Genomic DNA, 20,650 nt, shown 5'->3' with positions numbered 1-20,650 from the left:
ACGGAATAGTCGGTTTCCCGTTGGCGGCAGATCTAAACGTAATGTCAGTTGTGCCTTGCTGGTGAATATGTTGCTAAGGTAAAAGGGACAAAAAAATGCTACCCAATTAAACCCCCACGTCCGCAGACAGGAGAAAATGGTGCTGCGGTAAATGCACATTAATATGGGAATTGCACATACTGTGCTATATGCGTATAACCATTGGTTCTGTTGCGTTACGTTTTTAGTGGCAGACTGATGATATTTGCGGTGGTGTGGGACCTGGCAGGCAAGATAAATTTTTGCGATGGTTAAAATGTTGCCTGCATAATGCAAGCTTATTTAAAATGCAAATGTGTATTATAGAAAGCAAGAGGCACAAACTGGTATGCAGTGCGATGTATAAATGAGTTTTGACGCTGTGCGCTGCATTAAAGGATGAACCTACTGTATGGAGGATGGTCCTGATAACGTACAGCAGTGTATTATGGCCAGACCAACGTCGGAGGCCACCGCCTCCCAGAGGGGACAGCCGACATGTCAGCAAGTAGGAACTGCTGATGTATTTGTAACTGTATATTTGATTCGCTCTCCACCTTACTACTCCCAGGCAGCTCGGGTGTGGCCTAGGTCGACACTCATTATGTCAACAGTAAAAGATCGACATGCACAAAGTCGACACTGACAACATGCAGACACAAGCAAATAGTCGACATGGAAAAGGTTGGCATATGAAAAGGTTGACATGAATAAAAAAAAAATTGGGTGTCAAAGTTGACATCTGAGCACGTGGAGCCCAACTTAGTATGCCGCGTCACCTCGCATGGCTCGCAACTGTGTCGCTCACCACACTTTACCATTCCCAATTGATACACACAGGCACAAATATACATACGCACACACCGTGCTCCACCCGCTCACAGCTCCAGCCCTAACAGCTTACCATTCTGGTGCTGGATCTCATTCTGTATTCAGTCGGTGATGGCCACTGACCAATAGTAGCTTGCACACTGACAGCCAGTTAGTCACTGCCAAGTAGCAGCGCCTGATTGGGTTCCCTTCCGCAAGCTCCAATTGGCTAGTGATTGAAGGGTTAATCAGCCATCTTGTTTCTCTGTGAAGGGTTAATCAGCCATCTTGTTTCTCTGTGTTAATAGTCTTTGTTCCCGCTTATCTCAAGAAGTTATGTTCTGGCTTGTTTCCAGTACTCGCTTGCTTTCCCGTACTTTGTAACTTCTATGGAATAGTACATTCTGTGATTTCTCATAACTAACGAATGCTACTCCCCTGTAAGGCGACGTATAAGCCACCCCACCTCTATGTTGTTATTCCCCTACCTCTGCACCAAATATTATCCAATCATGTAATTGAACCAGCGCTGTATGTTATGTATAAATATGTCGATTTGTCATAATTAAATCAGAGCTAAACCTTGTATCTGTGGTCCTCCTCTCTGGTCATATCATATAAGGTTACGCTCTCACGGAGCTCTAAGGGGTCTTCACAATGAGGTCAAATAAGGTAATTAATAGATAAGGAAATCGATACATCGGCGCATGATCGATTTGCCAACAGAGCTGGGGGCTCGTCCGGGATTCGAAGTTCATTCCTACACGGTTGTCAGCAGACTCCAAAAGTCTAATCTGAGACCGCTGTGAGGTTACGGACAAACTCGATCCTGAACCTATGACTCTATCCCTGGGGGATATCGGATGTCAGTTCATAGAAGTTAAAATCTTCTATCTTTGTTTTGTGTACACACTGATCTAGGATCAGATACCGTACTTGGTGTACGAAGAGACCACGGGTCTTTATCCAAATAGAACCTCATTTTGAACACCCACTATTTCATTGGCCAAATTTCTTTACTATGTTTAGTTTGAAGTATAAGTTTTTCTTATTTCAATATCCTTGTGTGATTGGTAAGTATACACACTTGTGATATCTGTATTTCTTTGTAAACCGTGCGGTTGGTAAGTTCACGCACAATAACTCTATTGTCTCATTGATTACTGTATGCCAACAGACTTGCGGACTTATGTTCTCCCCTTCGGAGTAACGCAACGTGAGGCTTCATATACAGTTTTCACATTATAACCACTGGACTCTATCCACTGTCACGTAGACAGTCTGTGGTTCCACTAACAAACCATATATAAATAACAATTTATGAGATGTCTAAAGTGAATACATGATTCTATAAGTGTTTGGATAAAGACTAACCCTCACAGTCTGCTGCAACAGGTTTTACCTGCCTCTCTGTGACGGTGCCCCTGATCTAATACACTTTGAATCTTTTCACGCTCTCATATTACATGTCAGATTATGAATGTCCACCGATAGGAAATTGCAATAGTTGCCAAAGTAGTTTAATATTGTGGTATAAGAATCCAGAATATTATCCAATATTGGTATCTGTCAACAAACAAAGGATAAGATTTAAATCCACAATTAAAACATTCTCTAATGGCACTGTGTGTGAGGCAGTCCTCATAGTAGGTTGTCACTTACGCACAGAAATCACCAGTAAATATTGATCAACTCTATCCTTTCTTCGTGACAGATCTACCAATCAATCTTTTCACCTATCCCATTATTTGTCCAAAATCTATTGAACAAATAAAACAATTACCAGAAAGTAGCCAGATTCTAAACTTCATAGATCTTAGTGAAGATTATAGTCATCAACAACAAATCAAAAAGTGGAAAACATTCACACGGAATCATAATAGAACTGTACATAAACATGGATTCAAAACAAAGTAAAAAGACTGTAACATATCCACCTCCCCTACCTAACGAGACATGCCCACAATTCAGTGATCATTTGTATGAGAAAGAATCAGCTGGTTGTTTTGACATGAGGAAAACTGCAGTTTCCTCTACTCACAACTTCCAGAACAGTAATAAGGGTCCGCCCAATAGACAAAATAGGGGACCCCCACAAAGTAACAGGAGACCTTTAAGGCCTCCACAGAACCAAACCTTTCGTGCACCACCATACACCAGGGATTACAACAACACTGGCGCAGTTCATAAACAGACTACTTGTTTCAACTGTGGCCAGAACACACACTGGGCTAGAGATTGCCCTTTCCCTTCTCGGAAACCACAACAACCTTGCACGCCAAGACCCCAACAAGGGCTTTCCCGACAGGGTCCTACACCACCTCAAGAAAGCGTACTTTTCAGAGTTGACTGGACCGACCCTACCCATTGACGGGGCCCGGAGGAGGGTATCCCATCTTTTGTATAGTTCACTACTCACTGGGAAGATTCTCCCCTCATCACATTATATGTAGATGATGAGGAACTGTCCTTCCTAGTGGACAGTGGGGCCACTACCAGTGTTCTATGTTCCCTTAACTATGATGGTGAACTGCAAAAGACTGTTCCTATTGCACCCATAGTACCTGACATCAATTCACTCATCTCAGCCATCCCTGCAAACGCAGCTTTCTTTAGTGTCATAGACTTTAAGAAATGCGTTTTTCAAGTATTCCTATTGACACAGAGACCCAATTACTCTTTGCTTTTTCATTTAAAGGTAAACAATTAATGTGGTGTCGTTTACCCCAAGGCTATATTGACTCTCCCGTGGTCTATAGCATAGTCCTCCAAGCCACATTGGCTCCATGGCACCCCCCCCATAGTTCTGTCCTGCTACAGTATGCAGATGATCTGCTTCTCTGTAGTGTCACCGAGGAGGCCAGCCGGTTAAATGGAATTTCATTGTTAATGTGGACACAAAGTGTCAAGAGCAAAATTGCAATGGTGTAAAACGCATGTCAATTACCTGGGTTTTGTACTCTCTGAGGGAGAAAGGAAAATCAGTCCACAACGCATACAGTCTGTATTGGGTCTGGTCACCCCAACTACCCAGAAGGATATGTTGTCTTTCTTGGGTATGGTAAGTTACTGCAGACAGTGGATTTCTGATTGTTCCTACTATGATAATATCTTGAGACAATGCACACTCAAAGACAAACCCAAGGTTATACAATGGTCAGATGAAATGTATTCTGCATTTAAAAAATTGAAAGAAATGTTAGTACAGAGTCCCGCGCTTGGTCTCCCGGACTATATGTTATCATTTCACTTGTTTGCAAGGGACACATGTACAACTATGGCGGGTGTACTGACCCAACTTCATGGAGGCAAAATGCGCCCAGTCGCATTCTTTTCAAAGGTAATGCCTGTCACTGTGCAAGGAATGCCAGCTTGTCTTCGAGCACTGGCTGCCTGTGCAATGGTTGTTGAGATGTCCACATCACTTACATTAGGACATCCCACTGTGTTACATACCACACATAATGTCCTCTCCATCCTCAAAGGTCTACACACACAACACATGTCTGCCCAAAGACTCAGCGGCTATGAAGTACTCCTACTAGGGAATCCTTCTCTCACTGTAAAATACGCAACAAACTCAGAAGGACCTGTCCCTGTACTAAACGCACTTTTAGGTCTTAAAGGACCTGACGACTAGGCGCCGCCTCAACATGACTGTACTCTGACAATTGACTCAGAAACTTCACCCAGACAAGACATGTCGACTGTGCCTATTCCCGATGCCGACATAATATTTGTTGACGACTCCTGCAGCCGTCCCAATGACAACACGTACCAGGCAGGATATGCAGTGGTTAAACTTCCAAACACCACCCTTGAAGCAAAGACAGTCCCCTTACAGTCAGCACAAGCTGCAGAACTCATTGCACTCACTCGAGCTTGTCACATTTACAAAAACAAACCTGTCACAATTTACACAGACTCCAAATACGCTTACGGAGTTGTTCAGGCAACGCCGAGGCTTCACTGGCGCTGATGGGAAAGGCATATCACATGCGCAACTCATCACAGATCTCTTACACGCAATTACATTACCATCTCAAATTGCCATCCTTCATTGTAAAGCACACACTGGAGGAAAGGATGATATCAGCAAGGGCAACGCTCTCGCTGATACCGCTGCTAAACGTGCTGCCACTATAACAACATATAACCTCACTCTTGCTGTCATCTCGCCTCCTTCGTTAGATGATACATACCTACTGACAGAATTACAGGCTGCTGCCTCTAATTCAGATCTATCAGATTGAACATATCCAATACTGCAGAAGAATCCACGGACTGGATTAATCTGCAAAGAGGGGAAACCATGTATACCCCAAACCAGTGCATCATTGTTCATAGTACATTACCACGGAGTAGGACACCATAGTATAGTAACAACTACTTTACTCCTCTCCAATGATTTCTACATTACTAATGCCAAAGAACTTGTAAAACAGTACATCAGTAGATGTATAGTGTGTCTTAGAAACAACCCAAACAACCCAAATAAAGCAAGACACCAACATCTAGAATACCCAACCACACCTTTCACACATCTTCAAATAGATTTTACACATATCAATAATGCAGGAAGCTTATCCCACTAAATCAGAAGATGCAAAAACAGTAGCCCGCATACTCACGCGAGAGATCATTCCGCGCTGAGGATGCCCGCTCCATATCAATAGCGATAAAGGTTCAGCCTTCACAGCCAAAGTCACAGCAGAACTAGTCAAAGCACTGCAAATAGAATGGAAGTTTCACATTCCATATCACCCACAGAGAATGACTCCACAAAAGACTCTAGGTTACTCCCCCTTTGAAGTACTGATGGGCAGACCTTTCCCCACTCCCTGGGCAAAGAACCCTTTAGTTACCACAGAAGGAGACTTAGAAATAATAAGAGAAGAGTATGTCAGATCCCTAATACAGAAACTTAATGAAGTTGAACAAAATGTTATCTTTAAGAATCCTTCTCATCCACAGATACCCACTCACCCATTTAGGGTTGGAGACAAGGTCGTTGTAAAGATCCTACCCAGAAATAAACATCCAGGAGATTTCACCTACGGTCCAGAAACAGAAGTGGTCGCGGTTACCAGAACGGCTGTCCTCACCGACGAAGGACCAACGTGGATCCATGCATCCAGAGTGAAGAAAATTCCACCTCCACCACATGTCAACACAGAGGTCGACACCGATCCCGAGACTGACACAGACGGGACGAGAGAGGTAATAACGAGGGCCAGTGGCTCTGACCTCCAACTTGGAGAAGAACTGCCGGTTGGAAGTGACGAGGAATTAGAAATACAACATTCTGAAGCCGAGGACAATGACATAGGACATGATTCCCTCCACCTTAGCCCTAGCGACTTTACTCGGGCTTGTTCTTTATAACTGTTTTGCTGAAGTTGATATTACTCAGAATGATGGACGTTTTACCTTCTGGTATAATTCTTCTAGTACAACTGTCGTTACTTTTATATTTTCTTATTGTGATATTGTACTTTGTTCAAATAATCAAGGCGGCAACCGAGGAGAACCACCATTGCCATGGCTGTGCAATGTTCACCATACTCCACACGCAGTAAGTCATGTATATATCTGTGTCACCAGCAAATACTGGGGAGATTCTTGCAACTCATGGAGGGCTGTTGGGTGGAACACTAGAGCAGATACCACTGCCTTTGATATCAGCCAAAACTGGGGATATCACCCCGATGTTGGTCTCCAGAAATGGTCCCATGGTCGATCCTTACTAACCCGTATGTCCCTACGAAAAAAGGGCACTTGCAATAGCCAATTTATCATTAACCTAGAAAACCCGGCCCCCGGCGATGCCGGACTATATGTCATGGGTAAATATCAATCAGGAGAAAGCGGGGGCCCAAGGGGAAGATTTCATTTAAAAGACATGTATGATAACCCAGAATACACCGCCCTCAAAACCACTGTAAAACCTAAAACACCACCATCATTCTTTAAACCACATGTCACTACTTTTAATGAAATGTTAGCCATTAACAACCCCACTTACGAAGACACTATAGCCATAGAGACTGGGTTATCTGACGTAAATTATTGGCTAGAATGGATGAAATATAATGCACGTAAAGTTAATCAAACTGATTGTTATGTGTGTGGAAAATCCAGACCCCACTTGGGTACGGTGCCCATACACATACCTTCAGACCAAGATAAATGTTTCTTTAGCCTGTATACTGATACTATTGTAGAAGAAACCAAATGTGAACAATGGAAGAAAGAATATCCCATAATGGTAAAGAATACCAATCCTGGTAGTACCATAACCATTTATCCTGGTAATTATACATGTTATTACTCAAACAGCACTGCACAAAACACTGTAGATCTGAAATTGTTTCCTGATGGGTATTGTGCTGAAAGAAGACATATCAGTATACCCACCATGAAAAAATCATTAGGAGACATTTATTTTATTTGTGGAGACATGAGACTCAGGACAAAGCTGGACAATCCTTGGAAAGGAGAGTGTGCCCTGGCAAAGATCATTATGCCCATACACATTCTCCCAGCCGATTTGTCTGAACCTCCTCCCACAAATAAACCTACCACAAACTCCAGAAACAAAAGAGAAGCTCCAAAGGAAAGCTTCGATCCACACATATACATAGACACTATTGGTGTTCCCCGGGGAGTTCCTAAAGAATTTAAGGCTCGTGATGAGGTCGCTGCCGGCTTCGAGTCCCTGCTTCCCCAGGTAACCATCAATAAAAATGTGAACTGGATAAATTACATATATTATAATCAACAGCGCTTCGTTAATGATACTAGGGACGCTTTGAAAGGTATTGCTGAACAGTTAGAAGCTATATCACAAATGACATTTCAGAATCGCATGGCTTTAGATATGATGCTTGCCGAGAAAGGAGGAACCTGTGTGTACATAGGTAAGGTTAATGGATGCTGTACTTATATCCCAGACAACACAGGTCCTAATGGAAAAACTACCCTAGCTATTAAACATCTAGAAAATTTATCCATCGAACTCAAGAAGAACTCAGGTATCACGGACCCCTGGAGTAGCTGGTTTGGATGGTTAGATGATTGGAAACACGCACTAACACAAATAGGCATATTTATCCTCATTGTAATTATTGTACTTATGATAGTAGGATATTGTGTCTTTCCCATATGCAAGAAGATTGGTTCCAAGTACCTGGATAATGTAACACCTGCTATGTACACTGATCTTGCCAAAAGCCCTCCCTCACCAGAAGATTATGGTGAATATGTCAAAATCTACCGTACCAAACAAGATGCCATCTATAAGAATCAAATTGTCTAAAAAGGACATTGATTCTAAGAGGGGATTGAAGGGTTAATCAGCCATCTTGTTTCTCTGTGAAGGGTTAATCAGCCATCTTGTTTCTCTGTGTTAATAGTCTTTGTTCCCGCTTATCTCAAGAAGTTATGTTCTGGCTTGTTTCCAGTACTCGCTTGCTTTCCCGTACTTTGTAACTTCTATGGAATAGTACATTCTGTGATTTCTCATAACTAACGAATGCTACTCCCCTGTAAGGCGACGTATAAGCCACCCCACCTCTATGTTGTTATTCCCCTACCTCTGCACCAAATATTATCCAATCATGTAATTGAACCAGCGCTGTATGTTATGTATAAATATGTCGATTTGTCATAATTAAATCAGAGCTAAACCTTGTATCTGTGGTCCTCCTCTCTGGTCATATCATATAAGGTTACGCTCTCACGGAGCTCTAAGGGGTCTTCACAATGAGGTCAAATAAGGTAATTAATAGATAAGGAAATCGATACATCGGCGCATGATCGATTTGCCAACAGAGCTGGGGGCTCGCCGCGGGATTCGAAGTTCATTCCTACACGGTTGTCAGCAGACTCCAAAAGTCTAATCTGAGACCGCTGTGAGGTTACGGACAAACTCGATCCTGAACCTATGACTCTATCCCTGGGGGATATCGGATGTCAGTTCATAGAAGTTAAAATCTTCTATCTTTGTTTTGTGTACACACTGATCTAGGATCAGATACCGTACTTGGTGTACGAAGAGACCACGGGTCTTTATCCAAATAGAACCTCATTTTGAACACCCACTATTTCATTGGCCAAATTTCTTTACTATGTTTAGTTTGAAGTACAGTGACCGACACTGAACTTAAAATGCTGCCACTGTCTCACAATCCATTGTTATCTGCTGGTGGTCCCAATCAACGCTGCTGCTGCTGTCACCTGGGACTCCTCTTGATCAGGGCTTCAGTGTCATCCGTCCCCCCATTGATAGCGGCCCTGTCACCAGGATCCAGACACAATGAAGTAGAATAAACTTGCTTACCCTCTTTGAATGGCCGGAAGGCTCCGGAAAATCGTGTCCCCCTCCCTCCTGGAAAGGTGAACAAGCCTCCCGCATGCCCCTGGAACCCCCGCATCACCCCTGCTCTGCCATTCAAATACCAGGAATTGCGGAATTTCAGAAAGGGGGTGGAGCTAATATGACGCAAATTGCATGATTTTAGCCCAGTCCCCAGTACAGCAAATACTGCGATTTGCGGGTCTACGAGGGGGCGGATCTTGATGATGTGGAGATTATTCTCAGTTCCAACTCCTCTCTGGGCTGGTATAAAGTACAATCCCAAATTTTTTAAATGATGAGTTCCTGGGGCCACACAAATGTTTCATGTTATTGTGATCACTGAAGAACTTTTGGGCTTAAAAAAATGCTGGAACGGCATTGCTGTGTGTTCCAGCACACATTACACCCTGAGCTCAGATAGAACGTGACTAGCAAGATCAGCCGCACCCTGTGTGCAGAATGTGACCCAGCTGGTTTCTGAGTGACAGCTCCCATTACCTGTGTGCAGAATGTGCCCTCACAGATATCTGAGTGACAGCTCCCCCTCCCCTGTGTGCAGAATGTGCCCTCACTGGTATCTGAGTGACAGCTCCCCCTGTGTGCAGAATGTGCCCTCACTGGTATCTGAGTGACAGCTCCCCCTCCCCCTGTGTGCAGAATGTGACCTCACTGGTATCTGAGTGTCAGAGACTTTCACTTTCATTTCTCCCTCCTGCTGCCAGCGATGGCGTCTGCTGATCTGAGACCGGAGCTGGACTGTTCCATCTGCCTGAGCCTTTATACAGATCCTGTAACCCTGAGATGTGGCCACAACTTCTGCCGGGTCTGTATTGATCGTGTGCTGGATGCACAGGAGGAGGCTGGAGTTTATAGCTGTCCTGACTGCAGAGCAGAGTGTCAGGAGCGTCCTGCACTGATACGGAACATTCCTCTGTGTAACATAGTGGGGAGGTTCCTGTCTGCTCGACCAGATCAGGAGGAGACTGGGATCTGCTGCACTTACTGTGTGGACTCTCCTGTACCTGCTGCTAAGTCCTGTCTGCTGTGTGAGGCTTCTCTGTGTGATAAACACCTGAGAGTACACCGCAAGGCAGCAGAACACGTCTTATGTGACCCCACCACTGCCCTGGGGAACAGGAAATGCTCCGTCCATAAGAAGGTCCTGGAGTATTACTGCACTGAGGATGCTGCCTGTATCTGTGTGTCCTGCTGCCTGATCGGGGAGCACAGAGGACATCAGATGGAGTCGCTGGATGGGGCCTCTGAGAAGAAGAAGGAGACGCTGAGGAATGTTCTGCAGAAACTGACCACAAAGAGAGCGGAGACTGAGAAAAGAGTCCAGAGACTGCAGGAGCGCAGGAGAGAGGATCAGGGAAAAGCAGCAGGTGTAACAGAGACAGTCACTGCCCTGTTTAGAGACATCAGGAGACAGCTGGAAGACCTGGAGAAGAGAATCCAGAGTGAGATCTCCAGGCAGGAACAGCGCGTTTCACTCCCTGTCTCTGATCTGATCCAGCAGCTGGAAATAAAGAAGGACGAGCTGTCCGGGAAGATGCGTCACATTGAGGAGCTGTGTAACATGTCTGACCCAGTGATTGTCTTACAGGAACCGGACACAGGGGACTTGTGTGACACTGAGGACACAGAGAGACACGATAACCAGGTCAATGGTGCAGGAGGTCTGGATGTGGGACTCATCTCAGGGACATTACACACATTATCTGATATAATAACAGGGATAAATACAGGGATCTATGTGCAGGAAGCTACAGACCTATTACTGGATGTAACCACAGCTGATAATACAGAGTCTGATATAATAACAGGGATAAATACAGGGATCTATGTGCAGGAACCTACAGACCTATTACTGGATGTAGCCACAGCTGATAATACAGAGTCTGATATAATAACAGGGATAAATACAGGGATCTATGTGCAGGAACCTACAGACCTATCACTGGATGTAGCCACAGCTGGTGATTATATACAGATATCAGGTGACAGGAAATCTGCAAGAAGGTTATGTAAAAAGAAGAATCACCCAGTAACACCAGAGAGATTTCAGTGTAATCAGGTAATAAGCACCAGGGGATTCTCCTCAGGGCGACATTACTGGGAGGTGGATGTCAGTAAGTCAGGGTACTGGGTGGTGGGGATGTGTTATCCCAGTATAGACAGGAGAGGAGGTCAGTCATACATTGGAGAAAATAACAAGTCCTGGTGTCTGCGTAGGTGGTATAATCAGTACTTAGTAAGACATGACAGTAGAGAGACCCAGTTACCTGACAATATCCCCTGTGACAGAGTGAGGATATACCTGGATTATGAGGCAGGACAGATGTCCTTTTATTCTCTGTGTGACCCCATCAGACACTTACACACCTACACTGCCGCCCTCACTGAGCCCCTCCATGCTGCATTATGGGTAGGGAACGGGTATATAACTATATCTGGGGGAGTCAGGAGCTGGGAGAAATCACCATGACTAGAACAGGGAGGGACCCTAGGTCTAGTTCCCAGAGAACAAGGCAGTGTGTGGAGTTACAGCTGGTCTCCTATTTAGGCGCTATATATTGTATTCCATGTGTCCCATTTTATCAGATTTGTTATACAAGTGTACTATTTGGGCCCTTTTCTCCTGATTTTGAGAAATTGGGTGAAAAGTGTCAAATCATATGTCTTTAACCTCCGATTCTGATCCAATGTGGATTCCCATGCACATCGGAGCACAACCAGAGATTAGAATAACCCCAGTGTGCCTATTAATGGGACACACAGTGTTCACCGCTGCTCTACTAAGTAAGGCAGCGAGAGATAGGGGGTCTTCCAAGTGCTTCCCACACCCCCACCTCTGCGGGTCACTTCTGCTAAAAACCAGGACTGTCCTACAAAAACCTGGTTAGTTGGGAGCAGGGGCGGATTGGGATAGAAATTCGGTCCGGAAACGGTGGGGGGGTTGGTTTGCTGACGCTGCAGCCCGGGGGGTGCTGACGATACAGGCCGGGGGGTGTTTTGGGGGTGCTGACGATACAGGCTGGGGGGGGGGTGTGCTGATGCTGCAGCCCGGGGGGGGGAGGTGCTGCAGGATACAGCTCTGGGGGGGGGGGGGGTGCTGGCTACTCACCAGGCACCGCCGTCGTCGTCAGCAGACAGCGGCCGCTGCTGGTCACACAAAGTACAGCATCGCCCAAAACAAATATGGCCACGGCATATGTAAATGTAATATATTCATATATGCGACAGCCATATTTGTTTTGGCCAATGGTGCTGTTTGTGACCAGGCTGCGGCTGCTTGGTTCGGGCAGCCCTGGAACCAAGGTAGGCGACATCTGGTCCGACCCACCGGGAAATGGCCCGGTTTCCCGGTGGGCCAATCCGCCTCTGGTTGGGAGCAGTGGCGACTCTTGGGGAGCGGCTGCAGCACAGACCAAAATTCACATAGTGGAGCCACACCAACTTCCATACCAAACTGAATCACTGGCAGTTGGTGTGGATACCCTATTTGAATTTTGAACTGTGCTGCAGTCCCACCCCTGGATCTGCCACTGGTTGGGAGTTATGGTTAACCCAAAATAGGGTCACTATTGAATGGTGTATTTGCTAGCGTGATTGCTAGAGTACAGTTTGTTTAGCTTAAATTGCACAAAAATACTCTGTCCATGCCCACAGAGATAATGCAATCCTTTGTGCCAATGCAGCCTTTGTGCCAATGTATACCACCTGTTAGGAAGCAAATCTTCTGCACCTCCTACAGGCTATGTGCAAATACACAATTGCTTATTGTAAACCAGGTGCTGCTGATGCCGGATACATCTGAAGATGTTCTGCATGTGGCCAGAAATACTATATTTTACAATTTACAGACATATCTTAGATAATATGTGTATATACCCCAGATGCTATTAGCTGGCAGAGCTGGGTGTCTTCTGATGGGACATGCACTGAAACTGGAGGGAGGTAGGTTCAGGGGAAATGTTAGAAAGAATTACTTCACAGAAAGGGTAGTGGATAAGTGGAATAGCCTCCCATCAGAGGTGGTAGAGGCTAAGACAGTAGAGCAATTTAAACATGCTTGGGATAGGCATATGAATATCCTTACAAAGAAATAAGGATTAAAAAGGGTTGAGTTTACCTGAAGGGTTAAAAAAAGGGGCAGACTAGATGGGCCAAATGGTTCTTATCTGCCGTCACATTCTATGTTTCTATGATGCCCTGTGCCCATAGATCATCTTCATCATTCTATATGGCTGTGCTGGGATTGGGCTGATCTGTTCATTTCTATATAATATCTGTAATAAATGTCAGATTTTACCCAAAAAGTTGCCTGTGTCGTCGTTTTATCATTTGGACCTTAAAAATAAATGTTGTAGGCTCCTTTATCAGTATATACATTATACGAATGATGCAATCCGCTAACAGTACTGGGCATGAAGAATATTCCGGGTGATTTTTTTTGAAGGGGAAGACAAAGGAAGTTAACGTCTTTGTGTAGTAAGAAGGCGATTCAGACATGAACGCTGAGGTCCGAATTCGCCTCCGGTCTCGATGATGGGGGGATTGCGCTTGCGTACACACTCACCTGGGCGTTCGCAACAGGATGGGCAGGAAGTGGACGGATCCACGGGACACCGCCCATCGTTTTATGGGCGTGCCCACAATAATGGGCGTACTAATGCAGGTCTGAATTAGGCCTTAAGTACTTGTATTTTGTATTTGCAACTGTATTTAACTTGAGTTTGTACACAGTCAAAAGCTCGACCACTATTGGTCGACAGGCAGAAGATCAACACATGAAAAATGTCGACATGCATTATGCCGACGTGGTCAAAAGATCAACACGATCAAAATGTTGACATGGGAAATGTGGACATGGGGAAATGTTGACATGAGTTTTTCACATTTTTGTGTCTATGTTGATTTTGTATCTGTGTTGACATAGGTCGACGTGGAAACGATAGTGCCCAAAGCATGTCTACGCTCCCCATGCTTTGGGCCCTATAATAAACTAACTCCATACCTCCCAACTTTACAGAGCATCAACTCGGGACTCTTTGTGCACCCCAAAAAATGGGCGTGGTCATGGGGGTGTGGCTTCACAGAATGTTCAGAACTGTGAATTCACGCCCATTTGTCGCTGTGTGGGCATGGCCAGTGCTCTGTGCCCTTCTGTCTCACTGTGTGCATGCGTACGGCGCCTATTCTCTGCTGCTCTGCTGTGCAAAGTAGCAGCAGGCAGAGGGACTCCCAAACATCGAGATGGAAATATGCTGCTAATAATGCGAGTCTCAGTAGTCTCAGAATAGGCTGCGGCCTTATACGCGCCTTAAGTCGACAGGGTCGAAAGTTCGACACAAGCAATGGATTGACATGGGAGAGGTCGACATGAAAAAAGTTGACATGGGTTTTTCCACATTCTTTTGGTGTCTATGCCGACATACGTCAACATGTATACTGTATAACTATACCACGTCGCTCGCCATGCTTCGGGCACAGTGCCTCGCTACGCACGGCACACTGTTATATTCTCAATATATCCACGTAGAAAGTATAAAAAAACACCTGTTTTGTAAAAAAAATTGAAAAACTAATGTCGACCTTTTTCATAGACCTGTCCCGTGTCGACCTATTGAATGCGTCAATCTTTTGACCATATCAACCCAAGGGATGTTGACTTTTTTCAAGTGTCAAAAGATAGCCCGTTGACCAACAGTGGTGGACTTTTTGTCCGTCGACCTTTTTATCGTCGACCTGCCGATCGCGTCCTCTCTGAATAGGTTTAGTAACACACACTAGAGGGTTTTTTTGCCTCCCTAATGTACAAATAAAATAATATAAGTCAGCGGATTCTCCGGTTGAAGTGGATTTCTTGAGGCGCCCTTGACCCAGCCTGATTCATCGACGCTCTCCTGAATGAAGTACAACAGCCCCACAATTTGTACGCGCGCTTATTTATGGCGTGCGCTGTGTATTGCTTGCGTAGTGCAGAAATGTAAGAATAATGGGACACATAAAGTTCTGATTATCTGTTATCACAGCGTTATGAATTTCCGCTCTCATTACAAAAGGGATGTTTTGTTAATTAGAAAGTGGGAGTGCTGTAAATCACGGAGCGGCTGAGCGGATATATATCCTGTATGGGAGCTCGGGTCTAGCAGGATGTCTGTAAGATGCGTATGGGATGACAAGCTCATTGTATTGGGGGAGGATGAGCACGTTCTCTGACTGCCAACCGTCAGTACATTTATTGACAGTCTGTAAAATATGAGTGTAATTATTGCCCATCAATAAGAAACAAGTTGGATTTATGAATTTTGATTCATACATAGGGAAGTTTGGCACAACATACTTCCTGCAGCAATATAAGTAGTTATCACTTCTCCGTACTGGTGGCGGACTCTGCTCCTACCAATATTCTCTCAGTTTCCTCTCGTCTCATCACGTCACTGCCCCTGTCACATGCAGCCCTGTCTTCACTGACCCATCCCTCATCTCCTGATATACTCTGTGCTGCTGGGGACCCTGCTCCTCCCACTATATAACGCTCAGTCTGTGGCTTCCTGCTGCCACCATTACCCTCCTCACATCATGTCACTGCCCCTGTCACATGCAGCCCTGTCCACACAGACACATCACTCATCTCCTGATATACTCTGTGCTGCTGGGGACACTGCTCTTCCCACTATATAACTCTCAGTCTGTGGCTTCCTGCTGCCTCCATTCCCCTCCTCACATCATGTCACTGCCCCTGTCACATGCAGCCCTGTCCTCACTGACACATCACTCATCTCCTGATATACTCTGTGCTGCTGGGGACCCTGCTCCTCCCACTATATAACTCTCAGTCTGTGGCTTCCTGCTGCCTCCATTCCCTTCCTCACATCATGTCACTGCCCTGTCACATGCAGCCCTGTCCTCACTGACACATCACTCATCTCCTGATATACTCTGTGCTGCTGGGGACCCTGCTCCTCCCACTATATAACTCTCAGTCTGTGGCTTCCTGCTGCCCCCATTCCCCTCCTCACATCATGTCACTGCCCCTGTCACATGCAGCCCTGTCCACACAGACACATCACTCATCTCCTGATATACTCTGTGCTGCTGGGGACACTGCTCCTCCCACTATATAACTCTCAGTCTGTGGCTTCCTGCTGCCTCCATTCCCCTCCTCACATCATGTCACTGCCCCTGTCACATGCAGCCCTGTCCTCACTGACACATCACTCATCTCCTGATATACTCTGTGCTGCCAGGGTCCCTGCTCCTCCCACTATATAACTCTCAGTCTGTGGCTTCCTGCTGCCTCCATTCCCCTCCTCACATCATGTCACTGCCCCTGTCACATGCAGCCCTGTCCTCACTGACACATCACTCATCTCCTGATATACTCTGTGCTGCCAGGGTCCCTGCTCCTCCCACTATATAACTCTCAGTCTGTGGCTTCCTGCTTCCTCCATTCCCCTCCTCACATCATGTCACTGCCCCTGTCACATGCAGCCCTGTCCTCACTGACACATCACTCATCTCCTGATATACTCTGTGCTGTTGGGTACCCTGCTCCTCCCACTATATAACTCTCAGTCTGTGGCTTCCTGCTTCCTCCATTCCCCTCCTCACATCATGTCACTGCCCCTGTCACATGCAGCCCTGTCCTCACTGACACATCACTGACCCCCTGATATACTCTGTGCTGCTGGGGACCCTGCTCCTCCCACTATAAAACTTTCAGTCTGTGGCTTCCTGCTGCCCCCATTCCCCTCCTCACATCATGTCACTGCCCCTGTCACATGCAGCCCTGTCCTTGCTGACTCCCCCATCCTCCAGCTTATGCATGAGAAACAAGTGGGCCTTTTGCCAAGTGCTGGGCGTACTCATGAATGTATCACGTACAGTATGGCTGGCATGTCACCTAATGTACAACGGATGTGGCAGCCTCTCACCACCATCCCAATTACTGTATCAGGAGGCCGATCAATCTATCATAAGACGATGTTAAAATAAGCTTCCACTTGTACTGGCTGCAGAAGTATTGTTCTGTCAGCTGTCAAACGGTCAGCAGGACAGAACTATCTCAGCTGCCTGGGCGGGAGCTCTGTGTTATTAGACGCTATTGATAACTAACACAACACATTCTATCAGGAGCTCACTGTCTGGGGCTGCAGAACTCTTGTAAGATTATTTAACAGTCTGCAGCAAACAAAAACTTTTGCAGGGAAAGGAAGGATGTACAGAGAGTATTGAATGAACCGTGGAAGACTGCAATTATCTACAAGTCAAATCAACTAACTGTTCGGGGTATATGTAATATGATCCTGCGGTAAGAACCATTATATATCAATACACATTGCAGGAAACCATATTCACCAACTTCACATTTATTCCCTGAATTATGGCTGTCCATCGACCATTCATGGATGCAAACGAATGATGGTTTAACACCATTATTAAACAGGGCCGGCGCCACCATTAGACAGCATTAGGCATTGCCTGGGGCTCCGGACAGTTGAGAGCGGCACCTGGGAGCAGCCATTCCCCTCCCCCCCCCCTCAGTGGAGACTGGTGAGCGGCGCCAGAAACTCTCCTCCCTCCCTCCCTCCCTCCCCTGGAACCTGGAGCAGGTCAGTGGCAGGTGAGTAGTAGGGCTGCCGCACCCCCTTCCCCTGTGCAGGTGAGCGGCGCTGCAAACACCCCTCCCACCCCTGAAACATGCAGGATACGGCTGCAGACACCCCCCCTTCCTATGTAGCGATACAACCGCAACTCTCCCCGCCCCCGTGGAACAGGTCGGCGGCGGCAAAACGCCACCTCCCGTGTAGCATCCCCCGCCGTGAATGCACCTGTAAAGCCTGCCCCCATGTTTTATTTGGCCCATTTATTTGTGTTTGGATTCCATAGAGCGCACATCTGGTCCTACTAGATCCATATGGGCTCTTATTCTTGTGTTGACACCAAATGTGGGGCTAATTAAATCCCCATCCAGCTGATTCCAAAAACTGAGCCCCATTTTAACCGGACTATTGATTACCGGCGACTTATTGCAAAGTTCTCACGGATTCCATCATTCGGGACTGCAGGTCATAATATTGCAGCCTACTGTATATGAGATCTTTTTTTATGAGGAATTATATGTACAAATCTGCCTTATAAATGCAATGCTTCCAATACCCCTGATGAAGTCACCTTTCTGACGAAACGCGTTGGGTTCACTACATCATTGTAAAGACATAAACTGCTGAAAGATTTTTCATCATTTGTCACACTGAATGTTTTATTCTGCATATTGTATTGCCCATATGGCGATCTTTTATTAAATATTGTCTGTTTTAAATTTGTGTAATTATTCATAAAGCGCCCTTCCTTCCCCTTTGGGTCCCGTCTAACGGGATACCTCAGAGGTGCTGCTACAGTCTTTTACTGAAATAATAAAGCTCACGTACATGTAGGATTAAAAAAGCAAGTATGCAGTGAAATAATAACTCGGGCAGCAGCAGTCATTGAACATTCAGTATGCAGCAAATAGCATGCAAACAACTGGACCAGAGCACCGGGAACTGGACGGATCAGCAGACACCGACAGCGTCAAAGGATCAAGGTCCACGTCAGTAAGAGAAATTTCAAATGCATTTCGTCACTGAATGAAGAAAGAAGAATAACCTATTGTTGTAGCTCACAGTAGAATCTACCACCTCAGTGAGCCAGTTGCAGTCTAGGACTTGGAGCTGGGCTCTGGCCACTTGCCAAGTGGCTGCTGTGCGGCAGCCTGCAGATGAACTGCAGCCCGTCGCTATGAGGGGGAATGGCAGCAGCCGACCAGAGGGTAGGGCCCAGTAATGGCCGACAGCTTTGTGGTGAAGAGGCAGGGGGTGCTGCGGGGTTACAGAGGTCCGGGCTGGGCCCTACCCCTCTGTCACAGTTGTCCCCATAGCACCCCCCTAATGGCGGCCCTGTGAGTAGAAGCCACATACCTCTCTACCTCCTCCCTAGCCCAGTGTGTCTTTCTCACCTGGTCAAATGTGTCGGCCCATCACCAGTGGGGAAGTGGGTGAGCAGCACTGCAGTGCGCACTACTCACCACGAGGCGGGACAGGCAGTGTCCACCTCCTTCGTGAGCATCAGTCCGTGGCGGCGCCCGGAAAGAGATGTGACGTGGCGCCATTGTGCTGCTCCTCAGACTCCACTGTAGCCGCATAACTACAGAGGTGGTCACACAGATCTCCTGACCTGGTCGGAACATAATTAAAGGGCGTGCACATCAATCTTGGCGTGTCCCAGGCACCCATACAATAAAAAGGAGTCCATGGGGTTTAACAACAGGTAAAATAAGCGCTGAAATGAAGGAGACACCCGGCACCCCTCCTAGTTATGGCCCTGCGCATGCCTGGCTGTGTCTCGGCAGCGCAACCTTCCATTACCCCCAGGTATTTAATTTTTACCCTTTTGGGGGAATTTACCACTGCCCTACATACTTTCATCTGCCCCCTCTACCCCAAATGACAATAGCGATGAGGAAGGGTCCTGAGTTGTGGTAGTGAGCCCCCTATTACTGCAGGTCTCGCTTTGTGCACATACCCTTGGCTCTAGGCCTTGCTCAGTGATACTCATGAATACAATGAAAAAACTAACGTTCATTACGGCGTGTGGTATAATGTGTCATTGGCATTACAGCGTCAGTAAATTTACCCCTTAATATCAACTTTTAGGTTTCTATGGGGGATGTGAACATCGGGTAGCAGCGCTTCGCGTCCCTGGGCTACCGCCATTCTGAGATGGCGGCAGCCCATTGTAGTCTATGGGCTATGGATGGTACTGCCACCAGGGCAGTGCTGTCAGTGGGGTCGGCGGGGGGTCAGTGCTAACCGCGCTTGGGCAGTCCCCCAGGCGTCCGGCTCAGCACATCGCAAGCACATGTCCCTGCGTGTCAAGGATGATACATCCCGCCGTTAGGATCGCATTAGAAATTATGTTTCTATGTCCCTTCCTCATGGAAATATTAAAACTTCTTTGCTTCTTATTTTGTGGTCCATCATCATTAAAAATGGGAACACCAATTAGTGCGATGGAGGTGCGGATGAATGTAATTAACTGAAATATTCTCTTTAAAAACGCTGGTAAATATGTGTACAAATAACGGGATGTGGTCAGAATCCTCCAGCGTATTGGATGTCGCCAGTCACCGAAACGCCGCCACTATCCCAAATAGTGCCAGAAGACAGATGCAGGAATGTCGACGGACAAGAAGCCGTCATTCTGAATGTAGATATGTGGGGCGGGTTACCGTCAGGCCGGTGGGGGGAGAGTTAGGTTTAGGCACTAGTGGGGATTTACGGTTAGGCTGCACAGGGGTGTGTGGGGGGGGGGGGTTAGGTTTAGGCACTAGTGGGGACTTATGGTTAGGCTGCGCAGGGGTGGGGGGTTAGGGTTAGGCACTTAGAAGGGGGTTAGAGTTAGGCTGCGGTTGGG

General features: G+C 46.4%; 2 protein-coding genes and 1 long non-coding RNA gene across 3 annotated transcripts in view; 2 read left to right on the top strand and 1 right to left on the bottom strand.

Annotated features, from left to right (window-relative positions):
- Nucleotides 1-8,521, top strand: part of LOC146073766 (uncharacterized) — a 30,162-nt gene extending 21,641 nt beyond the window's left edge. The window contains exon 2 of the long non-coding RNA XR_014473311.1: nucleotides 5,803-8,521. This is a non-coding gene — a long non-coding RNA (uncharacterized LOC146073766). The remainder of the gene's footprint in view (nucleotides 1-5,802) is intronic.
- Nucleotides 1-20,650, bottom strand: part of TMEM178B (transmembrane protein 178B) — a 291,738-nt gene that overhangs the window by 259,280 nt on the left and 11,808 nt on the right. The window lies entirely within an intron of this gene.
- On the top strand, nucleotides 9,801-12,164 carry LOC146073765 (E3 ubiquitin/ISG15 ligase TRIM25-like). The gene has a single exon (XM_083181195.1). The coding sequence runs from the start codon at nucleotides 9,912-9,914 to the stop codon at nucleotides 11,673-11,675; it is 1,764 nt and encodes a 587-aa protein (XP_083037321.1). The 5' UTR covers nucleotides 9,801-9,911; the 3' UTR covers nucleotides 11,676-12,164.

This window comes from Crinia signifera, chromosome 4, assembly GCF_055691185.1.
Source record: "Crinia signifera chromosome 4, ASM5569118v1, whole genome shotgun sequence".
In the NCBI taxonomy this organism is placed as follows: Eukaryota; Metazoa; Chordata; class Amphibia; order Anura; family Myobatrachidae; genus Crinia; species Crinia signifera.
This window is presented reverse-complemented; position numbering and strand designations above follow the sequence as displayed.